The sequence below is a fragment of the Echinops telfairi genome, unplaced genomic scaffold (assembly GCF_000313985.2).
Source record: "Echinops telfairi isolate 266 unplaced genomic scaffold, ASM31398v2 ScPeMD7_7467;HRSCAF=8505_1, whole genome shotgun sequence".
In the NCBI taxonomy this organism is placed as follows: domain Eukaryota; kingdom Metazoa; phylum Chordata; class Mammalia; order Afrosoricida; family Tenrecidae; genus Echinops; species Echinops telfairi.
The window spans coordinates 17428134-17440669 of NW_022111368.1; the positions used below are offsets into that span (position 1 = coordinate 17428134).

The 12536-nt window shown below is 43.3% G+C and overlaps 1 protein-coding gene across 1 annotated transcript in view; it reads left to right on the forward strand.

Moving 5' to 3' along the window:
• Positions 1-2679, forward strand: part of ST6GAL2 (ST6 beta-galactoside alpha-2,6-sialyltransferase 2) — a 36274-nt gene extending 33595 nt beyond the window's left edge. Inside the window, exon 5 of the mRNA XM_004704326.2 lies at positions 2200-2679. Within this exon, the coding sequence (XP_004704383.1) occupies positions 2200-2468 (269 nt within the window). The 3' untranslated portion in view covers positions 2469-2679. The remainder of the gene's footprint in view (positions 1-2199) is intronic.
• The last annotated feature ends 9857 nt before the right edge of the window (positions 2680-12536 follow it).

The following is a 12536-nucleotide window of genomic DNA, read 5'->3' on the forward strand; positions in this document are numbered from 1 at the left end:
ACCTGCACCACTGCAGATCCGCTCTAGAGAGAGGTCCGAGCTGCTGCGAGGAGGCCAGCCGTGGACGAGGAGGCACTGGTGGCACTTGTGGGAAAAGGAGAGGACATCACAAGTAACTTGCCATTGTGACACAGTTCCTAAATGCAACTTGACTTTATAGAATTTGAACTTAGGTCCTCATTCCCTTTTGTTAGGGGTATGTGTTCTGGTGTGTCTCCAAATTCACATCTCTAGAACCATCTTACCACTGGGATCTTCTGCAACAGCCTCCCTCCTGTTCCCCTTCTGCTCCTTGCACACCAGGCAGCTCCATCAGTGTGCGTTCTATCTTCTCTGGAAAAATTAAAGCCCTTCTCTCTGCTAGCGTCTCTTGTACGAGATGTCTCTTGGGGTTGAAGTTTTTAGGATATAAGCATAGATGGTTAATTGGGAAATGAGTGTCTTCAGGTGAACGTTGTTAAGAACAGGAACTAACTCTGTGGCTTTATTTTTTGTAACAGTTCAAAATAAAGATAAGTATTTTTAAAAAAACGTTTCCTGTAATCTGTGGTGCTGGTGGTGAGAAAAGTAATTTTGTTAATAGGACTCTTACACCCTGTAGCTCACTCTCTTTCTTTCCACCTAGCCAACCATTTTATAAGAATTGTTCCAGTGTGTCCTTGAGTCTTGCAACTCTTCAAACAGCAGTTTTACAATCAATTTATAATAATCAAACAACTCGGTTAAAATCAAGTTTTATAACATTTGTTTTGGGAACATATTCCTATGCTTGCAAATCAGATGGCATATTAATATGACTGGATAATATAACTATAAATCAGGCTGGACATGTGTATATATTACATTCAAGGAGGCTTCAACAAGTGTGTGGAAAGAATGAAATTGAAAGGTAATGGAATTTTTTTCTATGAATCTTTTGAAATCCTTTTGAACATTAGTTTGTAACTTACATTGCAAATCTCATTCTCTAGATCAGCGGTTCTCAACCTTTAGGGGTTGAACCACCCTTTCACAAGGGTCGTCCGATTCATAACAGTAGCCAAATTAGTAGCAATGAAACTAGTTTTAAGGTTGGGGGTCACGACACCATGAGGACCTGTCTGAAAGGGTCACAGCACTAGGAAGGTTGGGAACCCCTGCTCTTGATTGTGGTCTCCTGGTCCTCTTAAGGTCAATAACGGTTCATTTTCCCCTTGATATCTGATTATCTGCTCACATTAATCACTGTAATGAGTGACCGTATATGATGCCACATCTTAACATACCCCTGAGGATATAGTGCAGAAGCCACAGCTGACCTCCTCCAGTTACCCAAGGGGAGGTGTAATCCAATTCGTCCTGTGAAACGGAAGTCAGACACCCCTCTGCCTGTCCTTCTTCTTTCTTCACATGCCACCCATCCCTCCCATGGCTCTCTTTTCTCTTCTGAGTTCAATGCTCCTTTGCAATGGCTACACAGAACTCACAGATCATACAGTGTTCACCATGGTGGAGTTTATTAGGGAAGACCACAGGTTATAAATCAGTATCAGAAATCCTAAGGATACAATTCTTTTGTTTTCAATTCCTCTTCTCAATTATGTTGGGAGATACAGCATTGCTTAGTCCCCAGCCTCACAGCCATGCAGCCCTGTGGCCTCTGATCTGCTCAGGCAAGCAGTGCAAAGCTCTTGCACTGCTGCTAACTCCCCAAAGAGCACTCCACTCAGCAAGCCAGCTTTCTAAAGACACTCAGCTTTAGTCCCTCTGTGGGCCAGGAAGCCAGCCACTCTGTCTCATGGTCTCTATTGCCACCACTACTTCTCCACCCAGGGATCTTGAGTATATTTCTCCTGTGGCTCTTTTTTTTCTTCATGGTTGTGGAAGTCTCTCTGTTCCTAGTTTCTGAAATAGCTCACTTTATACCCAATGGAATGACAAAATTGGCCAATCCCCAGGTGAGAGCCCCTCGTGCCTTGTGTGTATACTTCCACCCAGTCGTTTGGGGAGCTACACAGACTATGGATAGAACAGCCACAAGAAATGATCAAGTGGTACTACAGCCCCCATTTTTCTTAAACAGTGCGCATACACATAATGGACGGTAGAACACCGCAAGTGTAAAGAGAACGAAACCACACACACAAAGCAAGTTGACTCCTGCCACAGTCTTTCCTGACCACACCGAGCCTCCCCAAGTCACGTGTCTTTGCATTTCAGGAATCCTCATCATGATGTCCATGTGCAGAGAGGTGCACGTGTACGAGTACATCCCATCCGTCCGGCAGACAGAACTCTGTCACTACCACGAGCTGTACTACGATGCGGCCTGCACACTTGGGGCCTACCACCCCCTGCTCTACGAGAAGCTCCTGGTGCAGCGCATGAACACCGGCGTCCAGGAGGATCTGCATCGGAAGGGGAAGGTGACCCTGCCAGGGCTCTGGGCGGTCAGCTGCCCCGCACCCAACTCTGCTCCCCACTCTTAGCAAGGAATCCGGGGGAGTCAATGTGCAATAAGGTACTGCTGTGTACTCTGTGTCCCAACAGAGTACTTGAAGATTGATTGTAGACAATGGAGTCTTGGGACTTTGAACTGTCAGTTAGTGGTGGCCATAAGAATTCTTCTATTCTGAAGCCATTAACTATTTATTACTGATTTGAATATCAAAGCAGGATTTTTTAAAAAACAGAAGCTGCAAAAAATAGGTAGCTAAGAAAGAAAACACATGTATAACCATGGGTAGGACTCCTCCCAAAGGTTTACCTTTTCTCTGCCATAGATCCCATTATCAGGCCTGTCTTCAAGGATAGATATAGGGACATAGCTGAAATTATGAAATAGTTTATACCTCAAAACATCCACGGTGAGGTATACAGTCTCTGAAGCATCTACTGTATCACTTGCACATACATTCATCATGAAATATCACAGATTTTATGATGAATGTCTAATTCACTATTTTGTGTTTGTTAACAGTAAAACTCCCCCTCATATCCAATGAGGTACACACATTTCCAAACCATTGTATTACCTATCTCTTTTTCCTTTTCCTGCTGAGTGGTTTACCCTGTGCTTATCAGGACACCTTCCTAACACCATAAAATACCAGTCTTAAGCCGTCCAAGAGAAAACCAACCCGGATTTAGCTCCTGCAACGTTGTGTTGTACAGTGAACACAGGTAGTTAAGCACATCACCAGGAAGTCAATAGCTGCTCAGGAGGCCGTGGAGCTGTCCTAGCTGTTTCCTGCTTCTGGCTTTGCTGCGATTTACCTCCTCACCTGCCAGTCCACCCACGGCCCTTCAGGTTCTGTTATACTCACGTGGAGCATTTTCCAGCACAGGGAGGGAGAGCACAAGCCACCCCGTGCTGCTCTCAGTGACTGCACAGCCATCACACTGTGCCACGGGGCGTGCCCACCTCGCTCTCACACAGATGGCTTGCAGGTTGATGTCAGCGATTGGGATCAGTGATGTGCCCTGAACTTTAACTACTTCTTTCTATAGACAAACCTTTAGGAATCCAAACCAGGCTTTCATAGATATGTTTTATGCCAACAGTGTGGCAAGGCCATCCATTTAAATAAAAGTATGAGAGGGCAATGCTTTTTTAACAACAAGGAACAATCTTACATGCTTCAGAGGTAAAAGTAGCTAGAGGGGGAATTTTCATCCCAATGTGTTAGATATATTCAGTTATCTTGTTTGTTTTTGAATCTTAAATTCTGCCACTGCTACCCTGAAAAACTACCTTTTTTTTTTTGCTATGAATAATGTGAAATGCTGACATTTGGGAATATTTTAATTAAACATGCGATTTTCATATATAGCCAAATATATATCTCAGTGGGACAGTTAAGACATGTTCTTGGCATTGACAATAAACAGCAGCTTAATTAGGTATGTTCTCCCTTGCCAGTGTCTGACAGTTAGGAGAGTTTAGTGGAAGCGGGTTTTTGTGTTTGTTAAAGGCTTGCTCCCTCCCGCCTTCCCGAATGCCGTCAAGGCTACTTTCTTAAACAAGTGTGGTTTTCAGAAGCCGACAGCTCGTGTTTGTCTAGTCGCCATATTGGAAATCAGGTTGGGTAGCAGTCATCTCATGTGGCATACGCCATCAGTGAAGTCGGGGTCACTAAACGATGTTAGTGATGACATCATCCCATAGAAGCCCATTTAGAGAGGTTTGTTTCTGGGCTACAAGAAGGGACAGATCATGTTGACTTCTCTGAGTTGACATTGTCAAGCACGTTTCTTTCTAATGTCCTGAGTTTTGTCGCTGCCACCTGTTTAGGAAGGCAGTCGGTTCAGTGACTCGTGAGCTTTACTGAGCTCTTCTGATTTGGGGTGAAGAGGCCTCCTTGACAGCCAATGCCTTTAAATGCCCAAGGCGATGTAGGTTCCCTTCATACTCTGCCTAGGGGATTGACTTCAGGGCATCTTTATATTATCCGAGACCAAACCTCTCTTTGTTGGCATGAAAACTTGACGAGAGTATCATTTAGGGAGATCAATGTAAATATTCAACTTCAAAGGTCCCAGCAAATTCATCGAAGCTGTTTAACAGCACTTTGTTGTAACACATGTAATTTTAAAAGTACTTTCAGTCTCGCTGAGGTTCCAAGAAAGACTGAAAAGCATAAAGGAAAATTTCATTAAAATGTTTGAATTTATCATAGCCTTAAAGACTCTTGGGAATCAGGGTCTGTTAAGCATTCAGAAAATGTAGTATACATATTCATATACTGTGGACTGGGGCATTCTTCCATTTAAAAGTTAAAGTTGTTGAGTCTTGCAGAAATGTTAGCCTCTGGGATTATCCAGATTGCTCCTCAGTGGTGATATTATGCCAGCCATTGTAGAAGCCCCATGTGCCCCCTTTCCTGATCTTCGACCCACTCAGGGCCTGTCTGAGGAGTCATTAACAATCACCAACAGCCCACTGCACTTCCCACAGGTTCTATGCCTTTAAGACCCTGCACCGTCTCTTGCAAAAAGGGAAGCTGATAAAATCCCTAAGGAGCCACCTGAAGCCAGTGGTTGTCCCTCTTTCCCCATCCCTCTGTCTGTCTTTTTTTCCCTCACTCTCAGAGTTAACAAATATCACATGGTTTTATATTTAAGTGACTTTCGCATTTTGCCATCACAAGGGAACAAACACAGGGGCTTCAAACAGTTTCTGGGGAAACAAAAGTTAAAAGATAACACAATTTTTGGATGAACTTTTTGAAGCCCCCCCCACCCACCCACACACACATTTGACCAAGACCACCTCATCTGCAACGAGGTTCTTCTAAACTAATGTGCTTGTCACTCCAGACATGGAGGTAACTTTGAACAAGTATAGCCTTCTCACTGTCCCATCAAATACCAATGCCAATGCTATTATCTGACGTTTTCCACTAAGCCTGTACTTTTTTTATCTACTTTTATCAAGAACATTGGCACTGGTCTAAGAGGCGATCATTTAAAGGTTGCGTATTATAAGCATCAGAGATAGGTATTGATAGTGGCCAAGTGAGGAGGCGTTCACGTGGCTTTGAAATACTGGTGTTCTGATGTCTGTCTGAACCCAGAGCTCAGACTGCCTGTTTCAGAAACAGCACTCCCTGGGGAGGAGGCCTGTTCCCTGGATCTTGTTCTCTCTCTCTCTCTCTCTCTCTCTCTCTCTTTCTCTCCTCTCTCTCTCTCTTCTCTCTCTCTCCCTTTCTCTCTCTCTCTCTCTCTCTCTCTCAGCCATACACTTAATCAATCCTGGACTCTCCCATCCTCATCTGTGATTATAGCCATACCAGATGGATAAAAGTAATGTTCAAGCAATTGTTAGCATTTCCAAATTTGGGAAATAAAAGTAACCATTTAAAGTGACCGTAGGGTCACTGCATGATGTGTTTATGAAGCAGTACATTCTGATGAAACAGATTTTACCTTATGTTGTCGACTGAATCTGTGGGGCAAGAGCCATTCACAACCACTAAATTAATTAAGTCCTACTTCGGTGCATTAAGTTGCTTCAATCTCTGATGACTAATGGAATGGGATGGAGGAATTTTTTTGCACAAATGACATGATTAAAATTCCCTCTCTGACCTTTTTTATAAATCAATGCACAATCCATGTTCCAGGCAGGTGGTCAAAGTTACCTGGCCCCGTTTTTGCATATCAATGGGAAGATATATGTGCCAGGGTGATGTAACTGGTTAACATGCTCAGCTTCTAATCGAGAGGTTGGCAGTGCTAATCCACCCGGAGAAAGGGGTGACGGTCCACATGGTAGCAAGAGATGCCAGGGTATACAGCTCAACTCTGGCACAACCAGGGTGGCCAGGAGTGGAAATCCACTCAGTGGTCAACATTTACTCTGTTTTGTTGTTGTTCTTTTCATGAAAAGAGAGGGGAGGGAGGGGCCAGAGAGAGGTATTAGGAAATAAATCACTGACTATATAGGTCAAATAGTGTTATTATATTTCATCATATGTTCTGTTTCCAATTTTTCTCTTTCTGATAGCTTAGAACTCTTATCCAGTGGTTACACAACTAATCAAGGCAGCTACATTTAAGAATTAATTACTTAGGTCAAATGTGCCTGAGTTCAAGCTTGTTTTTTTATATTCTGGATATTTCCATTGTGAAATTATTCTGCATGTATCTGTCACTTGGGCATTATCTATGCTGTTGGTAAAGGAAAGGTATTTTTCTGTCAATTTAAGGAAATAAAAATGTAAGTTCTGATTCTTGTTTTATTAAGCAAATAAAGTGTTTTAGTAAGAGAAAGGAACATTTCGTGTATTACCCTATAAGCTTGGGCTCAAAAAAATTTAAAGAATTAAATGCATTGCCATAGTGCGTTTAGTATGAAAAATGTGCATGTAGATATAGTTATATAATTGTATATACACAATCTACACACATGGTTTTGTGTTGCCTTCTTTTCCCATCAATTTGTGTGTCTGAAACTTTGTAATAAATTTTATTTTAATTATGCAAACATCAGGGTTTTTTTTTTCAAAAACAGGGAGAAGGAAGCAAATGTTATATGTTCTACAGTTCAAAACAAAACAAAAACTCCATCTATTCTCGCGGACTCATATTCTTCATAAAAAAGCAAAAACCATGGAGAGGAATACGTAAAAGGCACTGGGAAGTATAGAAGGGAGCCCAGGTGATCTGGTGGGTTACGTGTGGGTCTGGTAACCACTGGGCCAACCTTGAAACCCCCAACCACGCCTCAGGAGAAAGCTCTCTGCTTCTGTAAAGATTGGCATCTTTGGAAACCCATGGGGGCAGGGGCACTCCATCCCCTGGGGTCACAATGAGCAGAATCCACTGGCTGGCAGTGAGTTTGGTTGGGGCGTTTGGTCAACCCTTCCTGCCTGCTGCAGACTTTCAGCTGGTCAAGGGGATGCCTGCTTTGACTCTGAATTTTTAAGAAAAGTGTATCGATAGTTCCAGGCTTTTGTCAGATGATTGGGAAAAGCAGTAATAGGTTCAATGGGAACTGGTCCCCTAATCAGAGAGGTTTCACATGAATGAACGTCATTGGTTGTATGAAAACCTCACATTTATGACACCACACATCAGGTTTTGCTCTAGATAAAATACTTGTTACCTTATCTTTGGATGGAAATTCAGTGGGTTTTTCAATAGCTTTGGGGATTTTTTTGTATGATCATTTTAAAAATGAAATGTGGACTCTTCAGACCTGTTGAAATGCGAGGTTTTCCAGGAGTCAGCTTTTTAAAACTGTACACCTTTTAACACTTTGATATTTTCTATTTTGGTTTTGTATATTTTTTATGTATACACAATGTACAGACTTTTTTCTTGTAAATAAAACATGTTTTCATTTGTCTAGAAGTGTCTCCTGTTTTAATTTGTCAAAGTTTCAGGTACAAATGAGCATGAGGCAAAATAATGAGTCAGCCTCCCCTGGGGAGACACAAATGTCTCTGAACTGAAATCTAATTAGAAGACTGGACAGCAGCTTACCTTCAAACCAAGGCTTGGAAAGGGTTCATTCTGGTCGAGCCCACTGAGACCGTGACCTTTCCCCTCCATCTATGTGGAATCTCCTAGGTTCTGATTCAGTGCATCTCAAGTGGGAAGGGACTTTCTCAGCAGGGGGAGGAACCAGAATGAACCAATCCGTGTATCTGAAAATGGCCTAGACCTGACATAAGAAGCAGCGGGTGTTTTAAATCTTCCAGAAGTGAATTGCTACACGCAGGGATATGGTTAGCAACACCAAGCCGGAATGGCAGCCTTTTGACAAGAACATCCTGGCCGTCACTCCCTGACTACCTAAGGGGACTCTTCTACAGTCTGATAGGGCTCTAAGTTTTAGAAAATATAAATGCGCTGTTGGAGGAAAGCCTATAGACATCCAAATCATCTAAAACCCACCGTATTGTAAATTAACTATGGTATTTCCATACTTACCACGTAAGGAAAATCAGTTCATTTGGCCCCAGGAGAGAAATTCTCTGCCACTTGTACATTCTGGTTAGAATCTAAAGGGACCCTAGGAGGGAAGCCTGAAGGATTTCAGTGTAAGTGCTGACGTGAGCAGTCAGGGACTTCAGGACCTATCAATCACCTGTGACGGCTGTGCAGATGTGAGAAGGACCCTGGGCACCTCTGTGTGATCTTTGTGTGTCTTTCCCTGCACAATGACTGCTTTCCTCTGACTGATTCACTTGCAGGCAGGCTCCCTGGGCCTCAGACTTGAGAAACGCACTGCCCACCGCAGCTCTGTAGGAGAAAGAAGAGCCTTTGTTCTCTCAAAGGGGCAAGTTCTACTCTGCCTGTCTAGAGTCACTGGGAGCCCACCTCAACTGGATGGCAGGGAGTTGTTAAGTTTTGAGCACTCAAGGATTAAAAACAAAAGGGAACTAAGTGAAGAGCAGGGGAGGGGAAAGGAATGGGGGAAAAGCATGTTCCAGGGACCTGCTACCTCATTTCTCTGTCAAAATCATTAATTTCAAAGAATACTTCCTTCTATTAAATTGGCATTCTATGATGCTCACCTTCCCAACACAACACTGAAGACAAAGCGGGTGCATAAGCAAATGTGGTGAAGAAAGCTGATGGTGCCCGGCTATCAAAAGATATAGTGTCTGGGGTCCTAAAGGCTTGAAGGTAAACAAGCGACCATCTAGCTCAAAAGCAACAAAGCCCACATGGAAGAAGCAAACCAGCCTGTGCGATCATGAGGCGTCGAAGGGATCAGGTATAAGGCATCATCAGAACAAAAAACCTTATAGTGAATGGGGGGAGTGCAGAGTGGAGACCCAAAGTCCATTTGTAGACCAGTGGACATCCCAATACAGAAGTGTCACAGGGAGGAGACGAGCCAGTCAGGGTGTGATGTAGCAATGATGAAACATACAACTTTCCTCTAGTTCCTAAATGTTTCCTCCCCGACCCCACTATCATGACACGGATTCTACCTTGCAAGTCTGGCTAGACCAGAGGATGTACACTGGTACAGAGAAGAACTGGAAATGCAGGGAATCCAGGGCGGATGATCCCTACAGGACCAGTGGTGTGAGTGGCGATACTGGGAGGGTAGAGGGAGGGTGGGCTAGAAAGGGGGAACCGATTACAAGGATCTATATGTGACCTCCTCCCTGGGGGACGGACAACAGAAAAGTGGGTGAAGAGAGACGTTGGACAGGGCAAGATATGACAAAATAATAATTTATAAATTATCAAAGGTTCATGAGGGAAGGGGCAGCAGGGAGGGAGGGGGGAAATGAGGAGCTGATGCCGGGGGCTTATGTGGATAGCAAATGTTTTGAGAATGATGAGGGCAAGGAATGTTAAAATGTGCTTTACACAATTGATGTATATATGGATTGTGATAAGAATTGTATGAGCCCCTAATAAAACGATTTTAAAAAAATCAATAATTCTGGAATCAGACTGCCAGATGACTAATGGTAAACCCTATTGATACATCTGAATGGGCCTAAGAGCTTGGTTGATGAAATCCTTGGGTTCCAAATCCTTGGATGGGTGAACCTCTCCTTCCTCCTTTAAAGGGATAATGGCACCTGGCTGTCTGTAGCAAGGGTTGGCAAGCTTCGGGCAACTGCGCGTTTTTGTGAATAAAGTTTTATTGGAATCCAAACCTGCTTAGTCATTTTCATCTTGCCGATGTCAGCTTTCATGCTGCAGTGCCACAGCGGAGTTGTTGGCTACAACACGTCACCTTTATGACCTGGCCGTTTGCCTTGTGATCAATATGATTTTCTGAGAACTTACTTAGGTGAGCTAGATATTGTATGTGGAATCACCTGTAATTCTCCCCTGAGATACAGGTGTTTACTGTGGAGCAGCACAGCCAACTGACTCTACACCAAAGAGAAACTTTCTTTTAAATTAGCATTTGTATACCCTTCAGGAGACTGACATAAAACAGGCTGTCTGTGGCATCTTGTTTGAAATCAGAATACATTGAGAATACTTACCTTTGCTTTGGAATTTACACTATGGATGTTTCACTGTAACTTAGATTTCAAAGGTAGGCAGGCGAAACCATCTATTGACCGGACAAGCGAACAGCAATAAGGTTCCTTAAGCCATAGGTCAGACGCAGGATGTCTTTGTTAACTAGCTAGAGAACACGGCCCAGCTTTTGATCACTAACAGGAAAAAAGCCTCTCCGTGTTCTGGCCCCTCCAGGTGACATCTGCATCCAACCTGTTGGAGTAATTCATAAAGATTGCATAGAGACTGAATTAAATAATGTACCTTAGAATAACTGCATTTAATAAGGGAGATTTTTTTTCTAACAATAGAAAGTAAAATAACTGAGATTACATAATCCTCATAAAACAACATTCTAAGGTAGGTAGTGTATTTATAGCTCTGAGAGTTAGGGTCAGAGAGGTTAAGTCACCAACCTTTGATCACACAGCCACTATTGATGGTCCCAGGTTACTATCCTTGTCTGACTTCAACTCATTCTCAGAACTGCTATGTCTGGATTTTAAAAGCAGCCCCTCCCTGAGATTGCAGGGACTACTACCTAAGATGCCACATACCCTAAGTTACTCCAAGGACCCCCGCTTCCTATTGGAGGACAACTATACAATGGGTCTTTTGAGAAATTGTGCTCTGACATTTATGGAGGTTAACAGAGCATCCAGGTTTTTCCAGTTCTCTAAATCCCAAGAGCACTACCTTAACTAGATGTGCGTCAAGTACAATTTTTGTTCTAAGAAGCCAGTCTGGGCTGAAAGTCTTCCTAATTATCACACCTCAGTGAAAGTGTGCCTTTGATTTGACAAAGAGAAAACAGACACTGACGGATTGACATTCCCTAACCTCTGTTCTCTAAGTCTGACTAATCGTATCAAGCGGGAGAAACAAACAGTTCTTGGCTTGAAAACGGAGGCACCCGCTGAGAAACTGATCACAAAATCAGGCCAAAGAAAAATCAATGACTTTGGAAAACACGTCTACTCCTCTCGTTGCTCACTCCCGATCTGGTCAGAGATGGAGAAAATAAAGAGAATTGATTCAGCAGCGTGCTCCAGGACTGTTTTTAAAACAATGTTGTCCTGGAGAGGATGGAGAGACTACTTTCTAATTGCTTTTATCTCTCTCTCTCTCCCTCGCTCGCTTTTTTCCCCCCAAAACCATTTTATTGGGAGTGAATACAGATAGCATATCATTCTATAGTTCAATCACATCAAGCAGTATTGTACAATTGCTACCCCAATCTGTGTCTTTATGAAACCTGTTTGGAGGCGCTCAGGAGGGCACTGGAGAATCCTGAGAAAGACTTCCCGAGGCCTTGGCTGCTCATGCTGACCTTTAGCACGGGAAGAGCCAGCAGCTGTGGCTATTGGTGCTGCTGCACGGTTGGGGTCCACAGACGCTGACTGACAGACTGTATTGGTCTGAGTACTTTAGAGAAACAAATCCACAGAAACTCATGTATAAGAGGGAGTTTTATATAAAGGTTAAGTGCACATCAAGAAAATATCCCAACTCAGTGCTGCCCAAGTCCACATGTCCAACATTAACCCATATGTTTGACACCAATCCACAAAGTCCTCCCCCATCACACAAAACAGATGCAATGATGCCAACTGCAGGAGGGAAGCTGAATCAATAAATGTGTAAGCATCTCAGTGCTGGCAGGGGTCTCCACACCGCTACTCCAGCACCCAGGGTTGCATTGGGGTAGGTCCATGCGGCTTCTCCTTGGGGATGTCTTGCAGGACATGAGCCTTGCCAGCTGAAGCAGGGACTGGCTAGTGCAGCTGCATCCTGGTCTGACCATCAGAAAGCAAGAGACCTGAGAACTAGAAAGGCAAAGCTCACTGAGCCATTTATCCCTCCATCCTTCAATTAACCCCACATGTATTTATCGACCAGGTCGGCACAATAAGCTAACTACCTCACAGAACTTGTCTAGAATATTGATAGATTACTTGTTTGCTCAGTGACTCTTATCCACTCATAGTACATGTGTGCATGAAACGTAATACATAGTTCTATAAATAAGCTTAATTTCTCTCTTGAATCCTTTTCCCATTTTGAGG